The 27,497-nt window shown below is 49.5% G+C and overlaps 1 protein-coding gene across 1 annotated transcript in view; it reads right to left on the bottom strand.

Moving 5' to 3' along the window:
• Positions 1-949: 949 nt before the first annotated feature.
• The window catches only part of DSTYK (dual serine/threonine and tyrosine protein kinase), a 99,169-nt gene continuing 72,621 nt past the window's right edge, over positions 950-27,497 (bottom strand). The window contains exons 6-13 of the mRNA XM_038748767.1: positions 24,899-25,075; positions 22,929-23,058; positions 21,679-21,835; positions 15,739-15,871; positions 14,431-14,544; positions 7,252-7,366; positions 6,315-6,449; positions 950-5,552 (exon numbers count right to left, since the gene is read on the bottom strand). Of these exons, the coding sequence (XP_038604695.1) occupies positions 5,365-5,552; positions 6,315-6,449; positions 7,252-7,366; positions 14,431-14,544; positions 15,739-15,871; positions 21,679-21,835; positions 22,929-23,058; positions 24,899-25,075 (1,149 nt within the window). The 3' untranslated portion in view covers positions 950-5,364. The remainder of the gene's footprint in view (positions 5,553-6,314; positions 6,450-7,251; positions 7,367-14,430; positions 14,545-15,738; positions 15,872-21,678; positions 21,836-22,928; positions 23,059-24,898; positions 25,076-27,497) is intronic.

Here is a 27,497-nt window from a genome sequence, read left to right as displayed (position 1 = left end):
GACAGTCAAAAGATCCCGGGTTCTAATCCCGGCTCCGCCACATGTCTGCTATGTGACCTTGGGCAAGTCACCTCACTTCTCTGGGCCTCAGTTACCTCCTCTGGAAAATGGGGATTAAGATTGGGAGCCCCATGTGGGACAGGGACTGTGTCCAACCCGATTTGCTCGTGTCCACCCCAGCGCTTAGTACAGTACCTGGCAAACGGTAAGCGCTTAACAAATACCACAGTTATCATTTAACAAATAATTATCAAATCCCTGAGGTCAGGGACGAAAGGGCTGAGTGAAGCTACTGCCAAAAGGGGCTGCTCTACTCTCGAACTCGGGGGCGTGAGCCGTGACAGTGCAGCAAATCCGAGACAGACGTGGCAGCGCGGCCTAGTAGAAAGAGCACGGGACTGGGAGTCGGGGGACCTGACTTGGGCAAGTCACTTCACTTCCCTGTGCCTCAGTTTCCCTCATCTGCAAAGTGGGAATTCAATACCTGTTCTCCCTCCTATTTAGACTGTGAGCACCATGTGGGGTCTGATTATCTTGTCTCTACCCCAGCACTTAGTACAATGCTTGGTACATAGTAAGCGCTTAACAAATACCCCAATTATCATTATTATTATTATTAGTCACAACTCTGCCAGACGCCTGTTGTGACACCTTGGACGAGTCACTTCACTTTTCTGGGCCTCGGTTTCCTCATCTGTAAAAAAGTGGTTAAAATATCTGTTCTTCCTCCCTCCCAGACTGCGAGCCTCAGGTAGGGTGGAGACTGTGTCAACCTCAGTGCACTTAGCATCATCATCATCATCAATCGTATTTATTGAGCGCTTACTATGTGCAGAGCACTGTACTAAGCGCTTGGGAAGTACAAATTGGCAACATATAGAGACAGTCCTTACCCAACAGTAAGTGCCTAATAAATCCCACCATTAAGGGTCTGACACAAACCAACATAAAACGTTAATGTGATCTTTATTATACAGCACATGGTGGTGGGGGGGGGGTCCTGTGCATCCTAACAATTATACATAATATTTTATAAAAACCAAGCCCAACCATTCAAAATGACGGGGAAAGAAGTCGCAACCCACAGTCGCGTCTCTTAAAAATACACACACATAATATGGCCCTGCGGTAATTATAGAAAGAGCCGCCTTGTAGCACAAAGGGGAAGAGAGAAGAAGGATCCAAGTTTGTTCCAAAGGAATTTTCATTTGTTATTGCACTTTTATCCCACACACTTAGTAAGTTGGTTCCATTTTTCTTTAACACTGTAGTACAACACCCGCGTTTGAAAAAAAAATTTTTTTTTTTAAAAGAGCAGTCTCTTTAGGCAAACTAAAAAGGCCACACAACAAGCCATCTGGTCCAACTGTGCATTTACTGTCTTCCACCACTCACCCCTATACCAGGTGCCTGGGCTCTGCTGGCCCTTCCCCTCCCACCCACACCAGCCCCAATTTGATTGGAAGTAAATAAAGCTCTGAATGTTCAAAAATGAAACTCTTTAAGAACAGTAGTGCTATTTTAACTCCTGAAGGAGTTTTCAACGCAGATTCCTCTCGCCTCCCCTACACACTTACACACACACACAAACACACACACGCACACACAACGGAGCGCATTAGAGCAATAAAACTCTGTTTCGGGGAACGATGGAAATCAATTTCCCAGAAAATCCAGATGTGAAATCACACAATGATCGAGAGGACAGGAGTGCCACCTATTCCCTCAGTGCTGCCCAGCTTCGCAAAGACTAGGGCATTTGGGCATCACCATGTGTAAACTCCAACCCCAGGTGCTTTCAAAGAAAGGCAAGAAGAGCATCAGTAGGCCAGACGAGCCCCGGGGAAGTGGTTCCCCTTTGGTTTCTAAGAGGAACCCAGATCAACCCGTCGAGGGATGGGCACTAGCACTGGCAGTTTTCCATGAGGAAAACTGGCTGGCACCCCCTCCCCTACTCACATGTATATCTCTTCCCTGCCTTGCCTAGAAGGCTCCCAACAATTCACCTCCCAGGACAAAAAGCCTCTGCCCCCGAAAGTCTTTGAGAGTCACCCCTGCTAACTACAGCCATTCCGGAAAGCATCCAAAAGGCCCCCGAGAGCCGGACCCGGCCTGTGTTTTTAATCTCCCATTACGGGGAATGCACTTTCGAGCTGACTTTGAGCCCAAGTAGTGTTTTGAGAGAACCAGACGGGCTGTCGCTGCTCTTTGGGTCCTGGTTCCCCAGAATCTTCCGCTCCCCAAAGGGGCCGTAGTGACCGCTCCTCTGATCCCAGATCACCGTCCCAGGACGATAAGCTGAAACGAGGCGAGAGGTTTGCATAAAAGATACTCCCCTTCCAGGTCCAGCCCGTGTCCCCCTGGGGAAGAAGGAGGAGGGTATCCTCCAGAAGCCTCCGCTACCACCGCTCCTCAAATCACGGCAATCTGGTCCACCCCGGCTCACATAGTGCACTCTGGAAGTGAGGCAGAAGGGCTTTCGATCCAGGGCCCCCAAACCCAATCTCCTCTCTGCCAAAGCCTGGGCGCCAGAGGCTAAGGGGAGCGAGGGGAGGGTGCCCACATTTCTGAAGCCAACAGGGAGTCTGGCATTTCAAGTGCTTCTGAGAAACGTCAAGCCCCAGGGCCCAGGCTGGAGCCTGGCCTGGCTTTGGTGTTTAGAAGACGGCAGAGCAGAGCAGTGGTGAGAGCCAGCCCACTCTCCCACATACTCCCCTGCCCTTGCTCCTCCCTGACCCCAGTATAAAGGAGGGCAGGACCTAAAGCCTTCAGGGAACCTCACTGAGTTCTTTCAACTGGAGAGTCAGGAGGAGAAGTCACTGAAACAATCTAGTGTCTTCTAAATGATTTTACAGTACAGTAGGCTTCGTGGCATGCCTAGAGCTCAAAGTATCCGAGAAAGAGGAAGCCGACACAGCAGGATCAGCTAATGAGGTTATACGACAGAAACACTTATACACATTCATTCCTGCATTCTAGACGGCTAGGAATTTAAAATCATCCCCAAAGGACCCAAACGTGGACTTTGTCTGGAAAGGGACTTTCAGATTACTCTTTGCTTTTCTCAGTGTTATTATTTTCAATGAGAATGAAGAAATACTTCCTTGAAGTTGGTCAGGGCACTGACACCTACTGAAAGACCAGACCCACAGGAATCAGGTCAACAAGCTCCCCTTACCCTCTCCTCACTCCCATCCCGCATCCCAAAAATATCAGTTTTGAGGGTGTGAATACGATTGTGAGCTTTGGCTACCAAAGCACACGGAGCTCTGAGCTGTGATCACGGAACAGTCTTGAGATTTACAGGAGATTTTGGGCCACAAGGACTATTAAAAGGGTTAAAAAGTCAGGGAATGCCTAGGTGAGGAAACAATACAAAACTAGGCTTTAAGCTCCAAACAGATTGTTTCCTTTTGATTTAATCATTGTTTCTGCCTTCATATCCTACCCTCTCCCTATCCAAAAGGTGAGATAAGCCAAAGAAAAAAGCTAGACCTCACCTTTTCAAATTTAATAGCAAGCTCTCCGCACTAGAATTATGCACAAGAAAGAAACTAGTTAATACTGGCACGACAGGAGGGGCACGGACAAAGATGGCAGTGGGATATTTCCTCACCATGGGCCTAACTGGAGGAAAGATGTCAACATCCTTTTCCGGATGGGCGGGTGCCCCTCGACAATAAGACCACGGGGTGGAAGTGCCGCCAGCTGTCCATTTCAAACGTGCATCAAATGGGGGTCTCTGAGGCAGGGGGTTCTTCAAAGCAATTTGGGGAGCAGCTCAAGAGACCAACTGGGCCTGAATAAGCCACCTTAAAAGTCTCTGGATCTCATCCTTGGTTGCAAGTTAACATTCCGGAGGTCGCCGGAGGGGTGGTCACCAGGCCTTTGGAGCGCCTGGCTGATTACAAGGGCCAAAGCAACATCAACTTTGCCCCCCGGCCCCCAGCATTGTGGACACCTCCCAGGGAGATCGGTGGACAGCAGAACCATTAGTTACCTCATGGTACTGGGGACCAGGGAATCGCCATGTCCCGCATGCTTAGAAACCAACACGGGTGAGGTTGGAGAGCCAAGATGAAGGGGGAACGGGTTCCCTCGTCCCCGCCGACTGACACCATGGAACAAGCACTCACTTGGAATCACCTCAATTCCAGCCCATCCTGTCCCTACTCACCCATCAAAGGGGAAGGAGACTCCCCTGGACTGACAGACAACTACACAGTCTTGTTTTCTCTCCCATCTGCTCTTTTTTTTGTTCTTCCTGACTCTTAAAAATAGAAAGAAAAGGCGAAAAAGGACTAACGGCATCGTTAAAAAGCTAGCAGAGTTTAAAAATGTCAGTGCGTTCGGTTCAAACGTAAGGAACGGGATTTTTTTTTAAAGTTTTAAAAATGAATCGGAGTCTTCTCGGTGGCCCTGGATAACGGTCAACTGGGTCTTCGCTAATGACCTCCTGAGTGCTTTTCCCATCCCACGTGCCCTTGGGGGAAGAGAGGGTTTCTCCCGCAAACACCGTCACGGTAGGCCAGGCCTGCTCAGACAGTCCCATCATCGATCCTCCTCCCCACACCCAAGATTCCAGAAAAGGGGAGATGTCACGTGCAGGAGTTGTGGACTTTGGGGTTAGTAATTACTCAAAATCCAATAGCTTATTCCGTCAGTTTTCTTTGTCACTGGGCTATGTAACCGGGAACCCCTCCCCGCTGCGAAACGTGCATCCGCACATCCTAGGGAAATGTAAACATGCCGAGAGCTTGCTGTGAGGAGGGGCAGTGTTGGCTTGGTTTGCAGCCACCTCACCACCCAAAGCATCCTGCCAAAGGAGCCCAAGAGGCCTGGCTTGTGGCCTGCAGGCATCAGCTGGGCCAAAGTCACTTCGGCTTCTCTCTGAGCCCTCTCCCATCATCCCCTCGCCCACATTTGCCGTTCCGAGGGTTGGCCTGACCTAGATTTTGCCTAGTTTGTAGCGGTGGCGACGGCGGCAGAAGCGGTTCTTGGAACTCCTGGCACGATGTCATCCCAATGGGGGCTTCGGCTGTGGTTCCTGGAGGCCGGGGGTGCTTGCGGAGGGGTTCCCCGACAGTCCCCAGCCTTGCAGGGTGGGGTGGGGTGGGGGTCTCTCCCGCTTTTTGGCTTTGCCCCTGGATCTGGGGCGTCTTTTCCCAAGGGGACAGTGAGGGTGGGGCAGTTGTTCAGCTCCTCACCATTCCTCTGGGCGGTCTCCAGGTGGACCTGAGTTCCCCAGAAAAAAACGATTCCCCTGGGAGCCCTCTGCAGCTTTTAAGGGGATCGATATCTCTCCGTGACCAGAAAAAAAAAAAAGAGCGTGTGAAAGAAAAAGGGAGAGGTCCTTCCGCGCTCTCAAGTCGAGTCGTCCAGCCCCCTGCCCGATCGCTCTGAGGTGGAATTGCACAGCCGGTCCATGATGCCCTGAAGCATGGGTTGGACAATGCCCAGGAGGGGCCGCTGGGAAGGGTCCCCATCCCAACAGGCCTCCATCAGTTGCCAGCATTCCTCGTCGAACACCGGGAGACGCTCGGGACGGGCACCTGGAGATAAGGAAGGATCACTGGTCGGTTAGTTTGGGGAGGAGGCCAGGGAAGCTTCACCACTGAAACCAAAGACCTCGTGTTCTCAGCTCCCATGGGCTCCATAGGGGTTGAGATGATAAACTATAGCAGCAGGAGAGATTTTGGGGTTTGCCATGGAAAAGAACGTCCCTAAAATAAAGGAGATGTTGGGAGGAGAAGCTCCTTGGCCTAGTGGAAAGAGCATGGTCCCGGGAGGCAGAGGACCTGGGTTCTAATCCCAGCTCTGCCACATGCTTGCTGTGTGACCTTGGGCGATTCATTTAACTTTTCTTTTCCTCAGTTCTACTGTTATCCCTCCTTAGACTGTGAGCCCCGTTAGGGACAGGGGCTGTGTGCAACCTGATTCACTTGTATCTAACCCAGTGCTTAGAACAGTGTTTGACACATAATAAGCACTTAACACCATAAGAAAAAAAAACCCAGAAGCAGTAGTGGAACTGCCTTTCCCGGGGATTTTTTTGTCATGAAAAGAATAAATCACCCTTGTCCTGGGATGGGGAAGTGCAGACTCAGTTGGGAGTGGTGACGCAGACCAACTAATCTTTAAAGGTCCTTTGGGGCCTAAGGACTCTGATTTCTCACCCATTATACAAAGGCTCTTTCAGCAGGGTGGGGATGGTGACGCTGGAGTGAAACTCCTCATAAAAGAGCTCAATTTTGACCCCTCTGCCGGACAGCAGGGGATGGGGGTAGTGGCCGGGGTCTCCACAGCAAATATACCTCTTCGTACGTTATTCCAGAGATGGTCCTTGCTGGCGCACCTCTCAAACGCCTCTGGGAGCTTGACAGAGCCCGAGCAGATATACCAGAATAGGATCCCAAAAGCGTAGACGTCCACGGAGTTATCGTACTTTCCTGCAGGGAAAGGGGGAAGGACAACAGCTGGAGAAGCAATTCCACCCCATCTCACCCACTTGGAATCCCGGGCTCCACTCACCAGGAGCCCAGAGCTGATGACCCCAACCCAACCATCCCAAGAAATGTACCCCTTCTGATTCAAACGAATCAGGGGGGACAACGGTACTTATTGAGCACTTAACTCTGGAGAGAGTGCTGTCCTGAGTACTTGAGAGTTAGAGACATCAGCTCTGCCCCTGGTTATCCCTTCACAGGGCTGATGTGAACTACAAGGAGGGGAGACAAGCAAGCAGCTCATCTTTTCATTTTTGAATACGGAAGGAAAAGTCTTCCCTCCCCAGTCAGGAGTCACTAGGTTGGCTGCCATTTGAAACAAGCTGACAGAGCCCTGTCTAGAAGCAGGTCCAGGGAGGCAGAACTCAAGCAGTTCTTCAGAAGCAGGTATGTCCATTTCACCAGCACCTCCCAAGGCCAAGCAAATGGCCAACAGAGTAGAATATCTCCCATATGACTAAGAGAACCAGGGGCTCAGCTGTTGAGTGACTTAGTCAAGGATATTGCAAGCTGGGCCTACATCCGGGAGTCCTGGCTCTGGAATGTTCTCTTACCCTGAAGTCCAGCTCCCTTCCCAAAAACCCAATTTCGGGCAAGTGATTCGTGGCCGGTCATCTTAGCCCGAGAATACCTGACCCTCCGAGCAGAGTGAATTCCCTCATAGGGAGTCTCAGAGGGAAATCCCCAGAGAGAGCCCAGACCTTAGTTGCCAATTTCCCTTCCCCATCCCCGCCTCCTCCTGCACCTGTGAAGAGCTCTGGGGCCATGTGAATCGGGGTTCCCACGATGCTGCCGGACATCATGGCCTCTGGTTTACAGAAACCCAGGTCTGTGATCTTGGCTCGGTTCTGTTTGTCCAGCTGTGGAGAAAAGAAATTCAGCGGTCACCAACCATCCCCATATCTACCCATCTCACCTAACATGATCCAACGGGTTCCCATGGAAGTAGCGGAGGCGGCTTCTGAGAGTCCGTCAGAGGACCTGGGCTCCAATCCCAGACCATCACTGGACTGCTGTGTGGCCTGGGGCAAGCCACTTAATTTCTCTGTGCCTCGTTTTCCTCAGCTTTAAAATGAGGATTAAACAACCTGTTCTGTAAGCCCCACATGAGAGAGGGATTGGATCTAAACTGATTAGCATGGATCTACCCCAGTGCTTAGCACACAGCACACATACAACAGCAGTAAATGATACTAAGTAGCTGGACTCTGACAAACCAATGAAAGTCACTGGCCACTAGGTCACATCCAGTAGCTCATCTTTCCCTCAGTCCCATGGCACTTATGTACATATCCATAATTTATATATGTTAATGTCTGTCTAACCTTCTAGACCATAAACTTGTCGTGAGCCAGGGACTTGTTTACCAGGCTGCTATAGTGTCCTCTCCCAAGTGTTTGTACAATTGCACAGTAAATACCACTGATTGATTGATTGATTGATAAGATGTATTTCTGTGGGACCGGCTGGATGGGCTTCCCTCTCTTCCCCCAGTCTGAGGACCACAACAGACAGATAGATGCATGGGACAGAGGGCAGCTTGGGGACACACGGTACCTGGACTCTGCTTTCTAACGTTTGAAAATTCTTAAGGAAGGACCAAAGCTCAGAGAAACCTATAATTTGTTGCCTATTGGGTAGCACAAGAGCCAGGGAGTCATAAGGACCTGGGTTCTAATCCTGGATCTGCCATTTGTCTGCTGTGTGACCTTGGGCCCTATCTCTCTCCTACCATTCCTTTCCAAACTCCTTGAATGAGTCGTCTACACCTGCTTTCTCCAATTCCTCAACGCCAACTCTTTCCTCGACTCCCTCCAATCTGGCTTCCGTCCCCTACATTCCACGGAAACTGCCCTCTCAAAGGTAACCAATGACCTTCTGCTTGCCAAATCCAATGGCTCCTACTCTATCCTAGTCCTCCTCGACCTCTCAGCTGCCTTCGACACTGTCGACCACCCCTTTCTCCTCAACACGCTATCCAACCTTGGCTTCACAGACTCTGTCCTCTCCTGGTTCTCCTCTTATCTCTCCAGCTGCTCATTCTCAGTCTCTTTTGCAGGCTCCTCCTCCCCCTCCCATCCCCTTACTGTAGGGGTTCCTCAAGGGTCAGTTTTTGGTCCCCTTCTGTTCTCTATCTACACTCACTCCCTTGGTGAACTCAATTCACTCCCATGGCTTCAACTATCATCTCTCCGCTGATGACACCCAAATCTACACCTCTGCCCCTGCTCTCTTTCCCTCCCTTCAGGCTCGGGTCTCCTCCTGTCCTCAGGACATCTCCATCTGGATGTCTGCCCACCATCTGAAACTCAATATGTCCAAGGCCGAACTCCTTATCTTCCCTCCCAAACCCTGCCCTCTCCCTGACTTTCCCGTCAGTGTAGATGGCACTACCATCCTTCCCGTCTCACAAGCCCACAACCTTGGTGTCATCCTTGACTCTCCTCTTTCGTTCACCCCTCACATCTAATCCATTGCCAAAACCTGCCGGTCTCACCTCCGCAACATCGCCAAGATCCGCCCTTTCCTCTCCATCCAAACCGCTACCTTGCTGGTTCAATCTCTCATCCTATCCCGACTGGATTACTGCATCTGCCTCCTCTCTGATCTCCCATCCTCCTGTCTCTCCCCACTTCAGGCTATACTTCACGCTGCTGCCCGGATCATCTTTGTGCAGAAACGCTCTGGGCATGTTACTCCCCTCCTCAAAAATCTCCAGTGGCTACCAGTCAATCTACACATCAAGCAAAAACTCCTCACCCTGGGCTTCCAGGCTGTCCATCACCTCGCCCCCTCCTACCTCACCTCCCTTCTCTCCTTCTACAGCCCAGTCCGCACCCTCCGCTCCTCTGCCGCTAATCTCCTCTCCGTGCCTCGTTCTCGCCTGTCCCACCATCGCCCTCCGGCCCACGTCCTCCCCCGGGCCTGGAATGCCCTCCCTCTGCCCATCCGCCAAGCTAGCTCTCCTCCTCCCTTCAAAGCCCTACTGAGAGCTCATCTCCTCCAGGAGGCCTTCCCAGACTGAGCCCCCTTTTTCCTCTCCCCCTCCCCATCCCCCCTACCCTACCTCCTTCCCCGCACAGCACCTGTATATATGATGATGATGATGGCATTTATTAAGCGCTTACTATGTGCAAAGCACTGTTCTAAGCGCTGGGGAGGTTACAAGGTGATCAGGTTGTCCCATGGGGGGCTCACAGTTTTTAATCCCCGTTTTATAGATGAGGTAACTGAGGCACAGAGAAGTGAAGTGACTTGCCCAAAGTAACACAGCTGACAGTTGGCGGAGCCGGGATTCGAACCCATGACCTCTGACTCCAAAGCCGGCGCTCTTTCCACTGAGCCACGCTGCTTCTCTATGTTTGTACAGATTTATGTTTGTACAGATTATGTCTGTATATGTTTGTACAGATTTATTACTCTATTTATTTTACTTGTACATATTTACTATTCTATTTATTTTGTCAGTGATGTCCATCTAGCTTTACTTCTATATATTCTGATGACTTGACACCTGACCACATGTTTTGTTTTGTTGTCTGTCTCCCCCTTCTAGACTGTGAGCCCACTGTTGGGTAGGGACCGTCTCTATATGTTGCCAACTTGTACTTCCCAAGCCCTTAGTACAGTGCTCTGCACACAGTAAGCACTCGATAAATACGATTGAATGAATGAATGAAAGACACTTCACTTCTCTGTGCCTCAGTTACCGCACCTGAAAAATGGGGATTAAAACTGTGAGCCCCAAGGGGGAAAGAGACTGTGTCAGACCCGATCTGTCTGTAGCCACCCCAGCGCTTAGTACAGTGCCTGGCACATAGTAAGTGCTTAACAAATACCACAACTATTATTATCAGACTTCTACTGATGTCTCCAGTTCAGGCAACCTTGAGGACTTTGCTTCCAACTTTATCCAGGTGGCTTTGTTAGTGAGATATGGCACCTTCACTGAGGGATACTGGCAGATGTGCCTCAGAGGTCAGTCTCTGCTGACCAGGACACAGAGAGGACACCCAGAGAGGACTGAGCTAGAGCACGGACTTGGCCTAAACTGGCCTCGGCTACGGATAAATCACACAGATTAGGTCAAGATCACCAGGGATGGTCAGCCTGCTACCTGCAGCCTTTTAGACGTGGCTAGAACATTTTAGGGGAGATTCTAAGGCTGTCTTTTCTGAGCAGCCCAAATCGCTGCAGCTCTCAGTCTACCTACTGTGGCTGGATGGGGACAGGCGTGGTTATTCATTCATTCAATTGTTTGTATTATTGTTAATAATAATAATAATAATAGTAGTAATAATAATGGTATTTGTTAAGCAGTTACTACATGCCGAGCACTGTTCTAAGCACTGGGGTAGATACAAAGTAATCAGGTTGTCCCATGTGTCCATCTAGCTTTACTTCTATTTATTCTGATGACTTGACACCTGACCACATGTTTTGTTCTCTGTCTCCCCCTTCTAGACTGTGAGCCCGTTGTTGGGTAGGGACCGTCTCTTGTACTTCCCAAGCGCTTAGTACACTGCTCTGCACACAGTAAGCGCTCAATAAATACGATTGAATGAATGAATGGATGAATGAATGAATGAATGTGTGGCTTTTAGTCTTAATCCCCATTTTACAGATGAGGTAACTGAGGCACAGAGAAGTTAAGTGGCTTGCCCAAGGTCACAGAGAAGACAAGCGGCAGAGCCAGGATAAGAACCCACATCCTCTGACTCCCAAGACTGGGCTCTTTTCCACTGAGCCACACTGCTTCTCATGAGCGCTTACTGTGTGCAGAGCACTGTACTAAGTGCTTGGAAAGAACAATTCAGCAACAGATAGGGACAATCCCTACCCACCAACGGGCTCCCAGTCTAGAAGGGGGTTGACAGTACTTTCCAAGCGCTTAGTACAGTGCTCTGCACACAGTAAGCACTCAATAAGTATGACTGACTGAATGAATGAACAAAACAAGTAGACAGGCCCACAATTATTATTACTATTATGTTTCACTTCAGAAGAGGATTTCAGACACGCTTACTTATGTGTCAAGTGCTGTTCTCAGCGCTGGGGTAGATACAACTTTATCAGGTTGGACACAGTCCCAGTCCCACGTGGGGCTCACAGTCTAAATTGGAGGGAGGAGGATTTAATCCCCATTTAACAGATGAGGTAACTGAGACACAGAGAAGTTAGGTGACCTGCCCAAGGTCACAGAGCAAGCAATTGGCTGAACTGGGATTAGAACTCAGGTCCTTCAACTCCCGGGCCCATGCTGCTTTGCATTTTCTTACCAAAGTTGTATGTACTGAGTGTCTACCGTTTTCAGAGCACTGAACTAGGTGCCTAAAAGAGCACAGTAGAATTAACAGACATGATCCTTGTCCTCAAGGAGCTTTTCATTCATTCATTCGATCGTATTTACTGAGCACTTACGGTGTGCAGAGCACTGTACTAAGCGCTTGGGAGAGTACAATACAGCAATAAACAGACACAATCGCTACCCTCAACGAGCTTATCATCTAGAGCTGGGGTGACAGACTTCAATACAAATAAATAAATTACATATATCGACATAAGTGCTGTGGGGCTGGGACGGGGGAAGAAAAAAGGGAGCAAGTCAGGGTGACGTAGAAGGGAGTGGGAGAAGGGGAAAGGAGGGGCTTAGTCTGGGAAGGCTTCTTGGAGGAGATGAGCCTTCAGTAAGGCTTTGAAGGCTGGGAGAGCTGTCTGTTGTATTTGAGGAGGGAGGGCGTTTCTGGCCAGAAGCAGGACGTGGGCTAGGGGTCGGCGGTGAGATAGGTGAGACTGAGGCACAGTGAAAAGGTTAGCACTAATAATAATAATGATGGCATTTATTAAGCGCTTACTACATGCAAAGCACTGTTCTAAGCACTGGGGAGGTTACAAGGTGATCAGGTTGTCCCACATGGGGCTCAAAGTCTTAATCCCCATTTTACAGATGAGGTAACTGAGGCCAAGAAGTTAAGTGACTTGCCCAAAGTGACACAGCTGACAAGTGGTGGAGTCAGGATTTGAACCCATAACCTCTGACTACAAAGCCCAGGCTCTTTCCCCTGAGTCACGCTGCTTGCCCACAGTCTAAGAGGGAGGGAGTACAGGTACTGAATTCCCATTTTACAGATGTGGAAACTGAAGTGAAAGTGAAGTAACTTGCCCAAGGTCATATTATGGTATTTATTAAGCACTTACGATGGTGTCAAGCACTGTTCTAAGCACTGGGGTAGGTACAAGTTAATAAGGTTGCACACAGTCCTTGTCCCACATGGGGCTCACAGTCTAAGCAGGGGGAAGACTAGGTATTTAATCCAAAACGGAACTCATCTTCTCACCCAAACCCCGTCTTCTCCCTGACTTTCCATCACTGTAGACAGCATCACAATCCTCCTTGTCTCACAAACCCGTAATCTTGGCTTTATCCTTGACTCATCTCTCTCATTCAACCCACATATTCAGTCTGTCAGCAAATCCTGTCAGCTGTACCTTCATGACATCGCTAAAATCCACCCTCTTCCTCTCCATCTGAACTGCTACTATGTTAAATCCAAGCACTTATCCTATATTGCCTTGACAACTGCATCAGCCTCCTTGCTGACATGCCTGCCTCCTGTCTCTCCCTTCTCTAGTCCATACTTTACTCTGCTGCCCAGATCGTTTTCCTACAAAACCACTCAGTCCACGTTTCCCCCATTCCTCAAAAACATCCAGTGGTTGTGCATCCACCTCTGCAGCAAACAGAAACTCCTTGCTATCAACTTGAAAGCACTCAATCACCTTGTTCCTTCCTACCTTAACTTTCTGATTTCCAACTTCGCTCTTCTCATACCAACCTACTCACTGTACCTCAATTTTGTCTATCTCACCACCGACCCCTCACACACTTCTTGCCTCTGGTGGGGAATTCCCTCCCCGCTTTACATCCGAAAGACAGCTCACTGTCCCTGCTTTCAAGGCCTTATTTAAAACATATCTTGTCCAGGAGGCCTTCCCTGACAAAGCTCTCTTCTCCCACTCCTTTCTATGTCACCCTTGAACTAGGATTTGTACCCTTTATTCATCACTCCTTCAGCCCCACTGCACTTTTGTACGTACCCATAATATGATTTATTAATAAAATGTCACCCCCTCTAGACACTAAACTCTTTGGGAGCAGGGAACAGATCTACCAACTCTGTTATACTGTATTCTCCCGTGCTTAGTGCATTGCTCTGCCTATATTAAGCACTCAATAAATACAATTGATCGACTGATTAATCCATTTTACAACTGAAGAAACTCTGAGGCATAGAGAAGTTAAGTGACTTGTACAAGGTCACACAGCAGATAAAGGGTAGAACTGGGTAGAACTATCTATTCTGACGGTTTTGACACCTGTCTACATGTTTTGTTTTGTTGTCTGTCTCCCCCTCCTACACTGTGAGCCCGCTGTTGGGGAGGGACAATGTCTATATTTTGCCGACCTGTACTTCCCAAGCACTTAGTACAGTGTTCTGCACATAGTAAGCGCTCAATAAATACGATTGAATGAATGAACTGGGATAAAACCAGGTCCTCTGACTCGGAGGCCGATTCTCTTTCCACTAAGCCATGCTGTTTCCCACATGGCAGTCACGTGATGAAGCTGGGATTAGAAACCTGTTCTTTTCTGACTCCCACACTCGTGTCCTTTCCCCTAGGCCACGCTGCCGTGATGAGGTGGAACTACTTGATTTGATTAAGGTTGCCCCCATCTGCCAAGTACTAGCCTCATTTCTAGTATCACAGGTTCAGTCTTGTGTTGCCTCCGATGAGACTTGGAGACTACCCCCTCAGCCATAAAATGGTCTAGTTGGAACCTGCTTCAAGAATTCTCTTTAATGTGTGAGAGCAGTGGGGAGAGGGGTCAGGGGGTGGTGGAGAAAGGAGAGAAATCTCTTACCAGCACATTTTTCAGTTTGATGTCACGGTGGACGAGTCCCTGACTATGAAGAAAGCGGATTCCCTCCACCACATCTAGGGCAACCTGCAGGCGCGTCTCCAGGGTCAGCCCGGCCTGGGAGAGAACAGCTCAGATTAGTCCCCTAAACCGGTGGTCTCCCAAGGTGCAGCAATAGTCAGTCAGTGAGTCCATTGTATTTATTGAGTGCTTACTGTGTGGAGAGCACTGTACTAAGCACTTGGGAGAGTACAACACAACAATAAACAGACATATTCCCTGCCCACAATGAGCTCCGTGGCTTGTCAGCAGGTTGGACGGTCATATAGCCCAAGGTCATCAACAACAGGGCCCTGGGATGATGCCGGAGAGGGAATTAGGGTCCCTTGCCTTCCCTGACCCCCACCCGAAGGATGGAGCGTGCCTCCCAGAGTGACAGAAGGTGAGGAAGAGGGAGGAAGAGAGCCAGGAAGTGGGCGAGGCAATCAGAACACTCAAGTGACCAGTCACCTTCCCAAGAGCCCAACGTGGTCAACACAGTATTATTATTGTTGTTGTTATTAATATTAATAGCAAGCTGCAGGAGAGCAGAGAGAGAGATGTTCTAGGGCAGCCTCCCTCCTCAGCTTCAAAGGCTCAGGACGGAGGAAGGAGCTGACTCTACGGAAAGCCCGAGAAAACCCCCGTGGTTTCTTTTCGGGGGTTGTTTTGTAGAAAAAAAATTGAAAGCTTGACTGGGTACTTTACGCTGGCTCCCATCCTTCCTCCGAGCCACAGCTGGTTCCCACATGGGATGCAGAAGTGGAAGATGACAAGAAATGCCGCCGGGGTCGTAGAGGGAGGATGGGACTAGCCAAGGCCAACAGGATTCTGCCCTGGAGTCCCCATCATTACCAAATGCCACAAACGGGAACCTCCAGCTGGGAATTCAGTGTAAGGGAAAGTTTGTCCAAGTTGAGACTCTGAGTTTAGGAGGCCTCGGCTACATTTCAACTCAGAAATGTTTCTGGATTTTTTCTAACTCTTCCTCATCCCATACACCTGTATGTCTTTGTCTATCTGTTTCTGTCTCTCCACCGCATCCTCGGAGAGGGGCCTTCTTCGTTTCTGAGTTCTGAAACTCGGAATTGATTCCGGATTGTTCCCATCTCTTCCGCATCCCTTGCACCTTTTTGTTTTTGTCGGTCTCTTGCTGGCTCTCAAACTCTCTCTCAATCAACGACATTTACTGAGCACTATGTACGGAGCGCTGTACTACCCACTTGGGAAATGTACAATACAACAGAGGGTAGACATGATCCTTTCTCTCACCTTCAGCCCCGTGTAAAGATCCCGGTGCAACCGCTCCATGATGAGCAGGACAGCGATGCTGGAGCCTCCCCCGTAGCCGTAGTCGATGACGGAGCCGTGGAGATCCACCAGTCGCTCGTGCTTAGGCAGAGACCTGTTGGCAGAAGAGAGGCACGGGCATTGTAGGAAGGACGTTGGAGCTGTGGAACAGACCTTCCCAGAGCTCTCCAACTGCCTTCCCTCTTCCAGGGACCCTGGAGAGGAACACCCGAAGGGGAATTACCTTAAGGTCACCAGTGGCTACAGTATGGGCTTGGGAGTCAGAAGGAGCTGGGTTCTAATCCCGGCTCCACTACTTGTCTGCTTTGGGATGTTGGGAAAGTCATTTCAATTCTCAGTTACCTCATCTGTAAAATGGGAATTATGACTGTGAGCCCCATGTAGGACAGGGACTGAGTCCAACCTGATTAGCTTGTATCCACCCCAGTGCTTAGAACAGTGCTTGATACGTAGTAAACACTTAGCAAATACCATCGTCATGATTATTACTACCACTGGCCTAATCTGCTGAGCTCCTCTGTGGCTTCCCCATTCCGGGAGGGAAGGAGTCAAATCCAGGCCAACGTAGGCAACCAGAAGGGGGACAATACAAACCAATTCCACCTGGCCTGCTGTGATGGAGGGGTTTCGGGGAGAGGGGTCGTTTCCTGGACCCACTGCCGCTCCAGGGCCAAGGATGAGGGATTTAAACCTCCATCCTGTCTGAAAACTCGAAACTTGCAGAAGCCCAGCAGCTGGGAAGGGAAGGGCCCAAGGAGGCAGAAGGGACCCAAGAGTTTCAAAAAAACCCTGGAGTCAACCCAATCAGGGGCCTGAAGGTCGCAGAGGGCGGAGAGAAACCAGCCCACAACCCCAAGCTGCCAAAACAGAGGACACAAAACCAAATTAAACTAAACGCAATCATTTTGCCATGATAAAAAAAAATGAATATGCCCACATTCTGGCATACCAAGGGCAGTTCCAGTCACTGTGTCTCAGGAAGGACACAGAGTGAGAGAAAGTTTAGAGAAGGGCAACGAAGATGGTCAGGCAGGTTAAGGTCATTTTGTCTTCAGATAGACTGAGAAGATTAGCGCTCCTCACCTGGACAGGTTGGAAAGAGTCTTGACTAAAATTTATTACCAAAAAAAAAAAAAATCAATCCAAAAGATTTGGGCGGGATAAACAAGAAATCCCACAAAAACGAGAAGGGAGGACCACTGAAGCCTGAAAAGTAGCTGATTCAAAACAAACAAAAGGAAAATCTTCTTCATTTAGTGGCTGGTAACCATTTGGCCATTATGTAGCCCACAAGTATCTGCAGGTTCAAGAGGGAGGTAGACACATTTACACGGAAGTGGAGTTGAAAATGAGTCACGCAGTCTTCTCCAGAAGGATAGATGTTAAGAAAAACAACCATCGTTAAGGGTTCTACCAGCATCCTTTGTTGCTACTCTCAGAGCTAGAATACTAGGCCAATGGACCAGTGGTCTGGGCCAGTAACAGCATTGTTTTATGTTCTTACATCTTAGTTGTGTATAGCCAAGCCTCTATCTTCTTATAAGACCCCCAAAATGGCTCCAGGGGCCCCTCACGTCAAATTTAGTCCCCTATCCATAAGCTTTAAGCAGCCTCCAACCCTCACCAACTGGCTCCACATGATCCAGTGGCTCAGTTACCAATAACTCCTCAACTGTAAGCCCTATTATTGGTTCACTGGAAAGATCCCAGCTCTGGGAACCAGTTCTTGTCCCAGCTCGGCAAGTAAGAGGATGACTGCGCCCCCGAATCCCGGTGACTGCACGTGAGCTCTGCCTCCCTAATTTATCCCTGGGCACGTCCATCTTCCCCCTCTGGACTCTTCCGGGGTCGGGTGGCTCCTTCGCCCCCGAATCCCGGTAACCGCACGTGAGCTCTGCCTCCCTAATTTATCCCCGGGCACGTCCGTCTTCCCCCGCTGGACTCTATTACTATATTACTATATAGTATATATAGTATACTATCATCATCATCAATTGCATTTATTGAGCGCTTACTGTGTGCAGAGCACTGTACTAAGCGCTTGGGAAGTACAAGTTGGCAACACATAGAGACATATTACTATATTACTATTATTACTCTATTTATTTATTTATTTTACTTGTACATAGTACAAGTACATAGCCTTCCCCTCCTCCAGGAGGCCTTCCCAGACTGAGCCCCTTCCTTCCTCTCCCCCTCGTCCCCCTCTCCATCCCCCCATCTTACCTCCTTCCCTTCCTCACAGCACCTGTATATATGTATATATGTTTGTACACATTTATTACTCTATTTATTGATTTATTTATTTTATTCGTGCATATCTATTCTATTTATTTTATTTTGTTAGTATGTTTGGTTTTGTTCTCTGTCTCCCCCTTTCAGACTGTGAGCCCACTGATGGGTAGGGACTGTCTCTATATGTTGCCAATTTGTACTTCCCAAGCACTTAGTACAGTGCTCTGCACATAGTAAGCGCTCAATAAATACGATTGATGATGATGATGATGACTGCTGGGGCTCTTCTATCAGTGGTGGAGATTTCCAACCAAACCACTTCCTGGGCATTCTACAAAGGAATCCTGAAAAATAGCCGGCTAATGTGGCCGGAAAAGATTGCAGCGGCTACGAAGGGAACCAGAAAGAAGCAGGGTGTCCTAGTGGAAAAGAGCATGGGATTAGGGGTCAGAGGACCTGGATTCTAATGCTGGCTCCACCATTTATCTCTTGTGTGACCTCAGGCAAGTCACTTAACTTCTCTGGGCCTCATCTACATAATGGGGATTCGATACCCGTTCTCCCTCCTACTTAGACTGCCAGTCCCATGCAGAACTTCATGATCTTAATGATGCAGAGAAGCAGTGTGGCTTAGTGGCAAGAGCCAGGGCTGGGGACTCAGAGGTCGTGGGTTCTAATCCCGGCTCTGCCACTTATCAGATATGTGACTTTGGCCAAGTTGCTTCTCTGTGCCTCAGTTACCACATCTGTAAAATGGGAATTAAGACTATGAGCCCGACGTGAGACAACCTGATTACCTTGTATCTACCCCAGAGCTTAGAACAGTGCATGGCACTAGTAAGCGCTTAACAAATACCATCATTAGTATTATTATCATCTCAAATCTACCAGTGCTTAGTACAGTGCTTGACAAACAGTAAGCGCTCAGCAAATACCACAATTATCGTCAATCAATGGTACTCATTGAGCACTTCTTACAGAGCATTACACTAAGCATTTGGAAGAGTACAATACAACGGAATTATCAGGCTCTCAAAGGTCACCAATGACCTCCTGCTTGCCAAATCCAATGGCTCCTACTCTATCTTAATCCTCCTCGACCTCTCAGCTGCCTTCGACACTGTGGACGACCCCCTTCTCCTCAACACGCTATCCAACCTTGGTTTCACAGACCCCGTCCTCTCCCGGTTCTCCTCTTATCTCTCCGGCCGCTCATTCTCAGTCTCTTTTGCGGGCTCCTCCTCCCCCTCCCATCCCCTTACTGTAGGGGTTCCTCAAGGGTCAGTTCTTGTTCCCCTTCTGTTCTCTATCTACACTTACTCCCTTGGTGAACTCATTCACTCCCACGGCTTCAACTATCATCTCTACACTGATGACACCCAAATCTACATCTCTGCCCCTGCTCCATCTCCCTCCCTTCAGGCCCATATCTCCTCCTGCCTTCAAGACATCTCCATCTGGATGTCTGCCCACCATCTAAAACTCAATATGCCCAAGACCGAACTCCTTATCTTCCCTCCCAAACCCTGCCCTCTCCCTGACTTTCCCATCACTGTTGACGGCACTACCATCCTTCCCATCTCACAAGCCCGCAACCTTGGTGTCATCCTCAACTCTGCTCTCTCATTCACCCCTCACATCCAATCCGTCACCAAAAACTGCTGCTCTCACCTCTGCAACATTGCCAAGATCCGCTTTTTTCTCTCCATCCAAACCGCCACCCTGCTGGTTCAATCTCTCATCCTATCCTGACTGGATTACTGCATCAGCCTCCTCTCTGATCTCCCATCCTCCTGTCTCCCCCCACTTCAATCTATACTTCACGCTGCTGCCCGGATCACCTCTGTGCAGAAACGCTCTGGGCATGTTACTTCCCTCCTCAAAAATCTCCAGTGGCTACCAATCAACCTACGCATCAGGCAGAAACTCCTCACTCTCGGCTTCAAGGCTCTCCATCACTTCACCCCCTCCTACCTCACCTTCCTTCTTTTCTTCTACAGCCCAGCCCGCATCCTCCGCTCCTCTGCCACTAACCTCCTCACTGTGCCTCATTCTCGCCTGTCCCACCGTTGAACCCCGGCCCACATCCTCCCCCTGGCCTGGAACGCCCTCCCTCCGCACATCCGCCAAGCTCGCTCTCTTCCTCCCTTCAAAGCCCTACTGAGAGCTCACCTCCTCCAGTAGGCCTTCCCAGACTGAGCCCCCTTTCTCTCCCCCTCCTCCCCTTCCCTACCTCCTTCCCCTCCCCACAGCACCTGTAAAATATGTACAAACATATAATTACTCTATTTTACTTGTACATATTTACTATTCTATTTATTTCATTTTGTTAACATGTTTTGTTTTGTTGTCTGTCTCCCCCTTCTAGACTGTGAGCCCGCTGTTGGGTAGGGACCGTCTCTATATGTTGCCAACTTGTACTTCCCAAGTGCTTAGTACCGTGCTCTGCACACAGTAAGTGCTCAATAAATATGATTGAATGAATGAATGAATGAATCATGCACATTTCCTGTCCATAACGAGTTTACGGTCTAGATGGGGGACTGCTGGATTATGGCAATATGGCACGGAATCAGACCTGACTTGTAGACACTTTAGCCGCGAATGGATCCTCCAGGTGAAAAACCTAAGTAGACCCTTTGGAACGTGTTCCATCCCTCCCTGCCTATTTGTTCACCACTCTCCATACCCCAGGGGAAACACCACTGGCAGAGATGAGACTGTGGGAAGACAGGCACTAAAATAAATTACAGGTAGGGGGGAGCAATGGAGTATAAAGATATAAGTGCTAGGGAGTCAACGGGGAAAGCGGGGGTATTCAAGTAGAAGTGTTGAAATGGCCAGTGTCGGGGGTGGTATTGGGGAAGTGTATACGATGGGGAGATGAGAGACTAATTGGGAGGGCCTCCTGGAGGAGATATGATTTCAGGAGGGCTTTGAAGATGAGGAAAGAAGTGGTCGACCAGAAAAAGGGGGAAGGTCTGGGCAGAAGGGAGGGTGTGAGCAGGCGGTTGGAGTTGAGAACGAGGCACAGAGAGTTGGTCGGCTTGAGGTGGGGTGCAGCTGGAGAAAAGTACTGAGAAGTTGGTGGCGGGGGAGAGCCGCCTGACAGCCAAGGGTTTCTGCTTGACGGAGAGAGGGATGGGCACTAACTGGCAGTTTTGGAGGAGTGGGAGATGTGCACAAAACAGCATTTTAGAAAAATGACCTGGGCAGTAGGATAAAATACAGACGGGAGAAGGGTGCGACTATAGGCGGGGAGAACAGCCAGGAGGCTGATGAAATAGGGATCACTGAACCACTGCCCCCACTTTTCTACAATCCAGAATGCTCTCCCCGACTCCTCTTCACCACATCTCAGCCCTCCCTTCCTTCAGAGCTCTGCTCAAACCTCACTTCTGCACAAAAGCCTTCTTGATTAATCAGTGGTAATCACCGGGCCCCTTCTGAGCGCCGAATACTTGAGAGAGTGTACCAGAAAGACCCAGGTCCTGTCCTCAAGAGACTTACAATCACTTAGGGATCCTTCTGGTGACTAATGGCATGATCCTTCTCAGGGCTGGATGTCGCTACATTCCCTCCAGCGAGGGCCGGCCCACGGGGGAGACAAGTGACCGTGTTGACTGAGGGAAGGGTCTTCTCTCGACGGCGTGGAAGCAGACGTACCTCATATAGTGAAACTCCAGCGCCAGGTCGTTCCAGTGCTTCTCGTCTGGGGGGACGACTGATTTGAGGGCGCAGGGGAAATGGCCGCCCCAGCTGTCACACAGGTAGACCACACCATACTGCCCTCGGCCCAGCTCCCGGCCCAGCTTGGGTTTTCCTGCCAGGGATGGAGAAAAGGGATGGGAGAGGGGCAGGGCTCCCTGGGATCCCGCCCCTGCAAGCATGCGAGGTCTGGCTTCACTCCAAGAAACACTGCCAGTGTGAATTTAAGTCCAAGGAAACAGGGTGGTCTAGTGGAAAGAGCCCGGACCTGTGAATCAGGGGACCTGAGTTCTAATCCCGGCTCTGCCAATTCCTTGCTGTGTGATCTTGGGTGAGTCTATCAACTTCTCTGTAGCTCAGTTTCCTCAATTGTAAAATGGGGATAAAATCCTACTCCCTCCTACTCAGACTGTGAGCCCCATGGGGGACAGGAGCTGTGTCCAACCTGATAAATGTGTATCTATCCCAACACTTAGAAAAGTGCTTGATACACCACTTTCTTTGGTCAGGAAGGTAGCTGGGTCAAAGCAGGGGCTCTGAGAGCGTCAGAAGGGAGTTACTGGGCAACAGACGGCCTAGTGGATACAGCAGGGGCTTGGGAGTCATCATCATCATCATCATCATCATAATAATGATAATAATGATAGCATTTATTAAGTGCTTAGTATGTGCAAAAGCACTGTTCTAAGCGCTGGGGAGGTTACAAGGTGATCAGGTTGCCCCACTGGGGGCTCACAGTCTTAATCCCCATTTTACAGATGAGGTAACTGAGGCACAGAGAAGTTAAGTGACTTGCCCAAAGTCACACAGCTGACAATTGGCAGAGCTGGGGTTTGAACCCATGACCTCTGACTCCAAAGCCCAGGCACTTTCCACTGAGCCACGCTGCTTCTCTAAGGTCATGGGTTCTAATCCTGGCTCCACCGCTTGTCTGCTGGGTGACCTTGGGCAAGTCACTTCACTGCTCTGGGCCTCAGTTACCTCATCTGTCAAATGGGGAGTGAGGCTGTGAGCCCACATGGGCCAGGGACTGTGTCCAACCTGATTTGCTTGTATCCACCCAGCGCTTAGTACAGTGCCTGGCACATAGTAAGCACTTAAGAAAAAACGTAATTATTATTCTTGAGTCTTGGATCATCCCGCGCTCCAGGGATTCCCACTCAGCTGAGACCAACTGCCCTCCCCACAGCCACCCAGGGGTGACTTACGATGAAGCAAGACATCCTGCAGGGAGCGGCTCTCCAGGGAGAGACGAGCCAGGCGGGGGGCGTGATCTTTGCGCACCTTGAGCCACAGATCTTCCGTCTTCTCCAGCCTGCCCGAGTGACCGGCTTCCAACTGGATAAACACAACGGTTATAGGGCACAAAAGACCCATCCTGCTTACATCCCACCAATAAGTCTGACTGAGCCCCTTTTTTCCTCTCCTCTTCCCCATCCCCCCAGCCCTACCTCCTTCCCCTCCCCACAGCACCTGTATATATGTACAGATTTATTACTCTATTTTACTTGTACATATTTACTATTCTATTTATTTTGTTAATGATGTACATTTAGCTTTAATTCTATTTGTTCTGATGACACCTGTCCACATGTTTTGTTTTGTTGTCTGTCTCCCCCTTCTAGACTGTGAGCCCATTGTTGGGTAGGGACCATCTCTATATGTTGCCAACCTGTACTTCCCAAACGCTTAGTATTAGAATTAGCTTTAATTCTATTTGTTCTGATGACACCTGTCCACATGTTTTGTTTTGTTGTCTGTCTCCCCCTTCTAGACTGTGAGCCCGTTGTTGGGTAGGGACCATCTCTATATGTTGCCAACCTGTACTTCCCAAGTGCTTAGTACACTGCTCTGCACACAGTAAGCGCTCAATAAATACGACAATGAATGAAAGTCAATCGGCGGTAGAGCCGGGCTATCACAGGACGAGGCAGCTTGGGCTTAGAAACCAGGACTCCTGGTTCCTCTCCCTGGGTGTGTCCCCATGTGTGCTTGTTCCTTTGGGCAAGACCCCAACCCTCTCTCAGCCTCGGTTTTCCCTTCTGAAATGGGAGACTGGGCCCAGCCCCCACCTCACCTTTTAGACTGTGAGCCCACTGTTGGGTAGGGACTGTCTCTATATGTTGCCAACTTGTACTTCCCAAGCGCTTAGTACAGTGCTCTGCACATAGTAAGCGCTCAATAAATACGACTGATGATGATGATCTCACAAGGTCCTCTAGACAATAACCTCACCGTGGGCAGGGAATGGGTCTGGTTATTGTTACACTGTACTCTCCCAAGTGCTTAGTACAGTGCTCTGCTCACAGAAAGCGCTTAATAAATACGATTGATGGAGCGGGAGGCTCTGAATGGCTAGAGATGGGAAAGAAAACCCTCGGAGGAAGACAGTGATGACAACAGTGGGAAGCAAGGAGGACGAGAATCCTCAAAAATCTCCAGTGGCTACCAATCAATCTGCGCATCAGGCAGAAACTCCTCACCCTGGGCTTCAAGGCTGTCCATCACCTCGCCCCCTCCTACCTCACCTCCCTTCTCTCCTTCTCCAGCCCAGCCCGCAACCTCCGCTCCTCCACCGCTAATCTCCTCACTGTACCTCGTTCTCGCCTGTCCCGCCGTCGACCCCCGGCCCACATCATCCCCCGGGCCTGGAATGCCCTCCCTCTGCCCCTCCGCCAAGCTAGCTCTCTTCCTCCCTTCAAGGCCCTGCTGAGAGCTCACCTCCTCCAGGAGGCCTTCCCAGACTGAGCCCCTTCCTTCCTCTCCCCCTCATCCCCCTCTCCATCCCCCCATCTTACCTCCTTCCCTTCCCCATAGCACCTGTATATATGTATATATGGTTGTACATATTTATTACTCTATTTATTTATTTATTTATTTATTTTACTTGTACATTTCTATCCTATTTTATTTTGTTGGTATGTTTGGTTCTGTTCTCTGTCTCCCCCTTTTAGACTGTGAGCCCACTGTTGGGTAGGGACTGTCTCTATGTGTTGCCAATTTGTACTTCCCAAGCGCTTAGTACAGTGCTCTGCACATAGTAAGCGCTCAATAAATACGATTGATTGATTGATTGATTGAGAAGGGAAGAATAGGGAGGGCCAAGAGCCCCTGCTGGCCCTAGCCCAGTGGCCACCCGGCCCCGTCCCGAGCCGAGATCGCCTTCCCGCCTCCTCACCTGCCGCAGAGAGGAGGCAAATGCCTCGTGCGAGCTGTTGAGCCGGGTTCGGAACTGGCTGCAGATGCTCTTGGCCAGCTTGGAGGCGCTGAGGCTCTCGATGGCGTCCTGGGCCACCTTCCGCTTCCATTCCGGGGTGATGGTCGGAGGGCTCACCCAAGTGATCCGCTGGATGATCTGGTTTGGCGGCGGGGGAGGGCAGAAGAAGAGGGGTACAATCTGTAATTCACTTATTATATCCACAGTTTGTTCATATTACTGTCTGCCTCCCCGTCTACACCGCATGACTAAAGTCACATCTCCTCCAAGAGGCCTTCCCCGATTACACCTTCTTTACCCCAGCTCGCTCTCCCTCTGTGTCTTCTGTGTCTATGCACTTCAATCTGTGACCTTTGGACACTTGATATTCTCCCCACCCCCAATCCCACAGCATTTCTGTACATATCCTTAAATTATATATTATAAATGACTCGGTTTTTCATTGCCAATTTGTATTTCCCAAGCACTTAGTACAGTGCTCTGCACATAGTAAGCGCTCAATAAATACGATTGATGATGATTGATGATATTAATATCTGTCTCCCTCTCTAGACGGTAAGCTCGCTAAAGCCAGGGAACGAATCCGCTAATTCTGTTGTACTGGACTCTCCCAAGCGCTTATTACCGTGCTCTGCACTTAGTAAGCACTCAATAAATACAATAGATTGATTGACTGTAAGCTCATTGTGGGCGGGGAATGTGTCTACCGACACTGCGATACTGAACTCTCTCAAGCACTTAGCATAGTGCTTATTTATTAAGCGCTTTCTGTGAGCAGAGCACGGTACTAAGCACTTGGGAGAGTACAGTATAGCAATAACCAGTAAGCACTCAATAAATACTACCGATTGATGATTGATTGGGTCGGGGGTGGTGAGACTGGAGAAACTCAGGGAGTCTGCAAGAAGGGGTAATAATAATAATCATAAATGTGGTATTTAATAATAATAATAATAATAATGGCATTTACTAAGCGCTTACTATGTGCAAAGCACCGTTCTAAGCACTGGGGAGGTTACAAGGTGATCAGGTTGTCCAATGGGGGGCTCAGAGTCTTAATCCCCATTTTACAGATGAGGTAACTGAGGCACAGAGAAGTTAAGTGACTTGCCCAAAGTCACACAGCTGACAATTGGCAGAGCCAGGATTTGAACCTCTGACCTCTGACTCCAAAGCCCGGGCTCTTTCCACTGAGCCATGCTGCTTCTCCAACACTTACTGTGTACTAGGCACTGTACTAAGCACTGGGGTGGGTAGAAGCAAATCAGGTTGGACACAGTCCCTATTCATTCACTCAATCGTATTTACTGAGCACTTACTGTGTGCAGAGCACTGTACTAAGCACTTGGGAAGTTCAATTCGGCAACAAATAGAGACAATCCCTACTTAACAATGGGCTCACAGTCCAGAAGCGAGGAGACAGACAACAAAACAAGTAGACAGGCATTAATAACATCAATACAAATAAACAGAATTATAGATGATGATGATGATGGCATTTGTTAAGCGCTTACTATGTGCAAAGCACTGTTCTAAGTGCTGGAGGGGATACAAGATGATCGGGTTGTCCCGCGTGGGGCTCACAGTCATCATCCCCATTTTACAGATGAGGTAACTGAGGCTCCGAGAAGTTCAGTGACTTGCCCAAGGTCACACAGCAGACACGTGGCAGAGGCAGAATTCGAACCCATGACCTCTGATTCCAAAGCCCGTGCTCTTTCCACTGAGCCACGCTGCTTCTCTGTTAGAATAATAAATATGTACATATATACACAAGTGCCATGGGACTGCGAGGGGGGTAGAGCAGAGGGAGGGAGTCGGGGTGATGGGGAGGGGAGGAGGAGCAGAGGAAAAGGGGGGCACATGGGGCTCACAGTCTCAATCCCCGTTTGACAGATGAGGTAACTGAGGCCCAGAGAAGTGACGTGATTTACCTAAGGTCATACAGAAGACACGTGTCGGAGTCGGAGCTCACAGTCTTAATCCCCATTTTACAGATGAGGTAACTGAGGCACAGAGAAGTTAAGTGACTTGCCCGAAGTCACACAGCTGACAATTGGCAGAGCCAGGATTTGAACCCCTGACCTCTGACTCCAAAGCCTGGGCTCTTTCCACCATCTTCTAACTCTATCCACTGTGCCACGCTCGTGGTCCCTGGGCCCCTCCGAAGCCCCTCCTCTATCCCGTGGGGCGGCCCGGAAGGCCGGGCGGGGTCCGGGTGTCCAAACTGCCTGCCCCTCCCCGGGAGAGTACAGTGCTCTGCACATAGTAAGCGCTCAATAAATACGATTGATGATGAGAGTCGGGGTTTAGAAAGTGGCGGTCCAGTCATGCAGCAGGTATTTTGAAACCGACTTCTCAGCACTCTACTCTGCCCTCGGGATACTGTCCGCGCCCAGTAAGCCCTTACAAAAGGCATAGGGATATAAGTGGTGGGGCAATTACATGGCTATCAAAATCAATCAATCAATCAATCAATCGTATTTATTGAGCGCTTACTATGTGCAGAGCACTGTACTAAGCGCTTGGGAAGTACAAATTGGCATCACATAGAGACAGT

The sequence above is a fragment of the Tachyglossus aculeatus genome, chromosome 7 (genome assembly GCF_015852505.1).
Source record: "Tachyglossus aculeatus isolate mTacAcu1 chromosome 7, mTacAcu1.pri, whole genome shotgun sequence".
NCBI lineage: Eukaryota > Metazoa > Chordata > Mammalia > Monotremata > Tachyglossidae > Tachyglossus > Tachyglossus aculeatus.
Note: the sequence above shows the minus strand (reverse complement) of the source record. Positions and strands in the feature narration are given on the sequence as shown.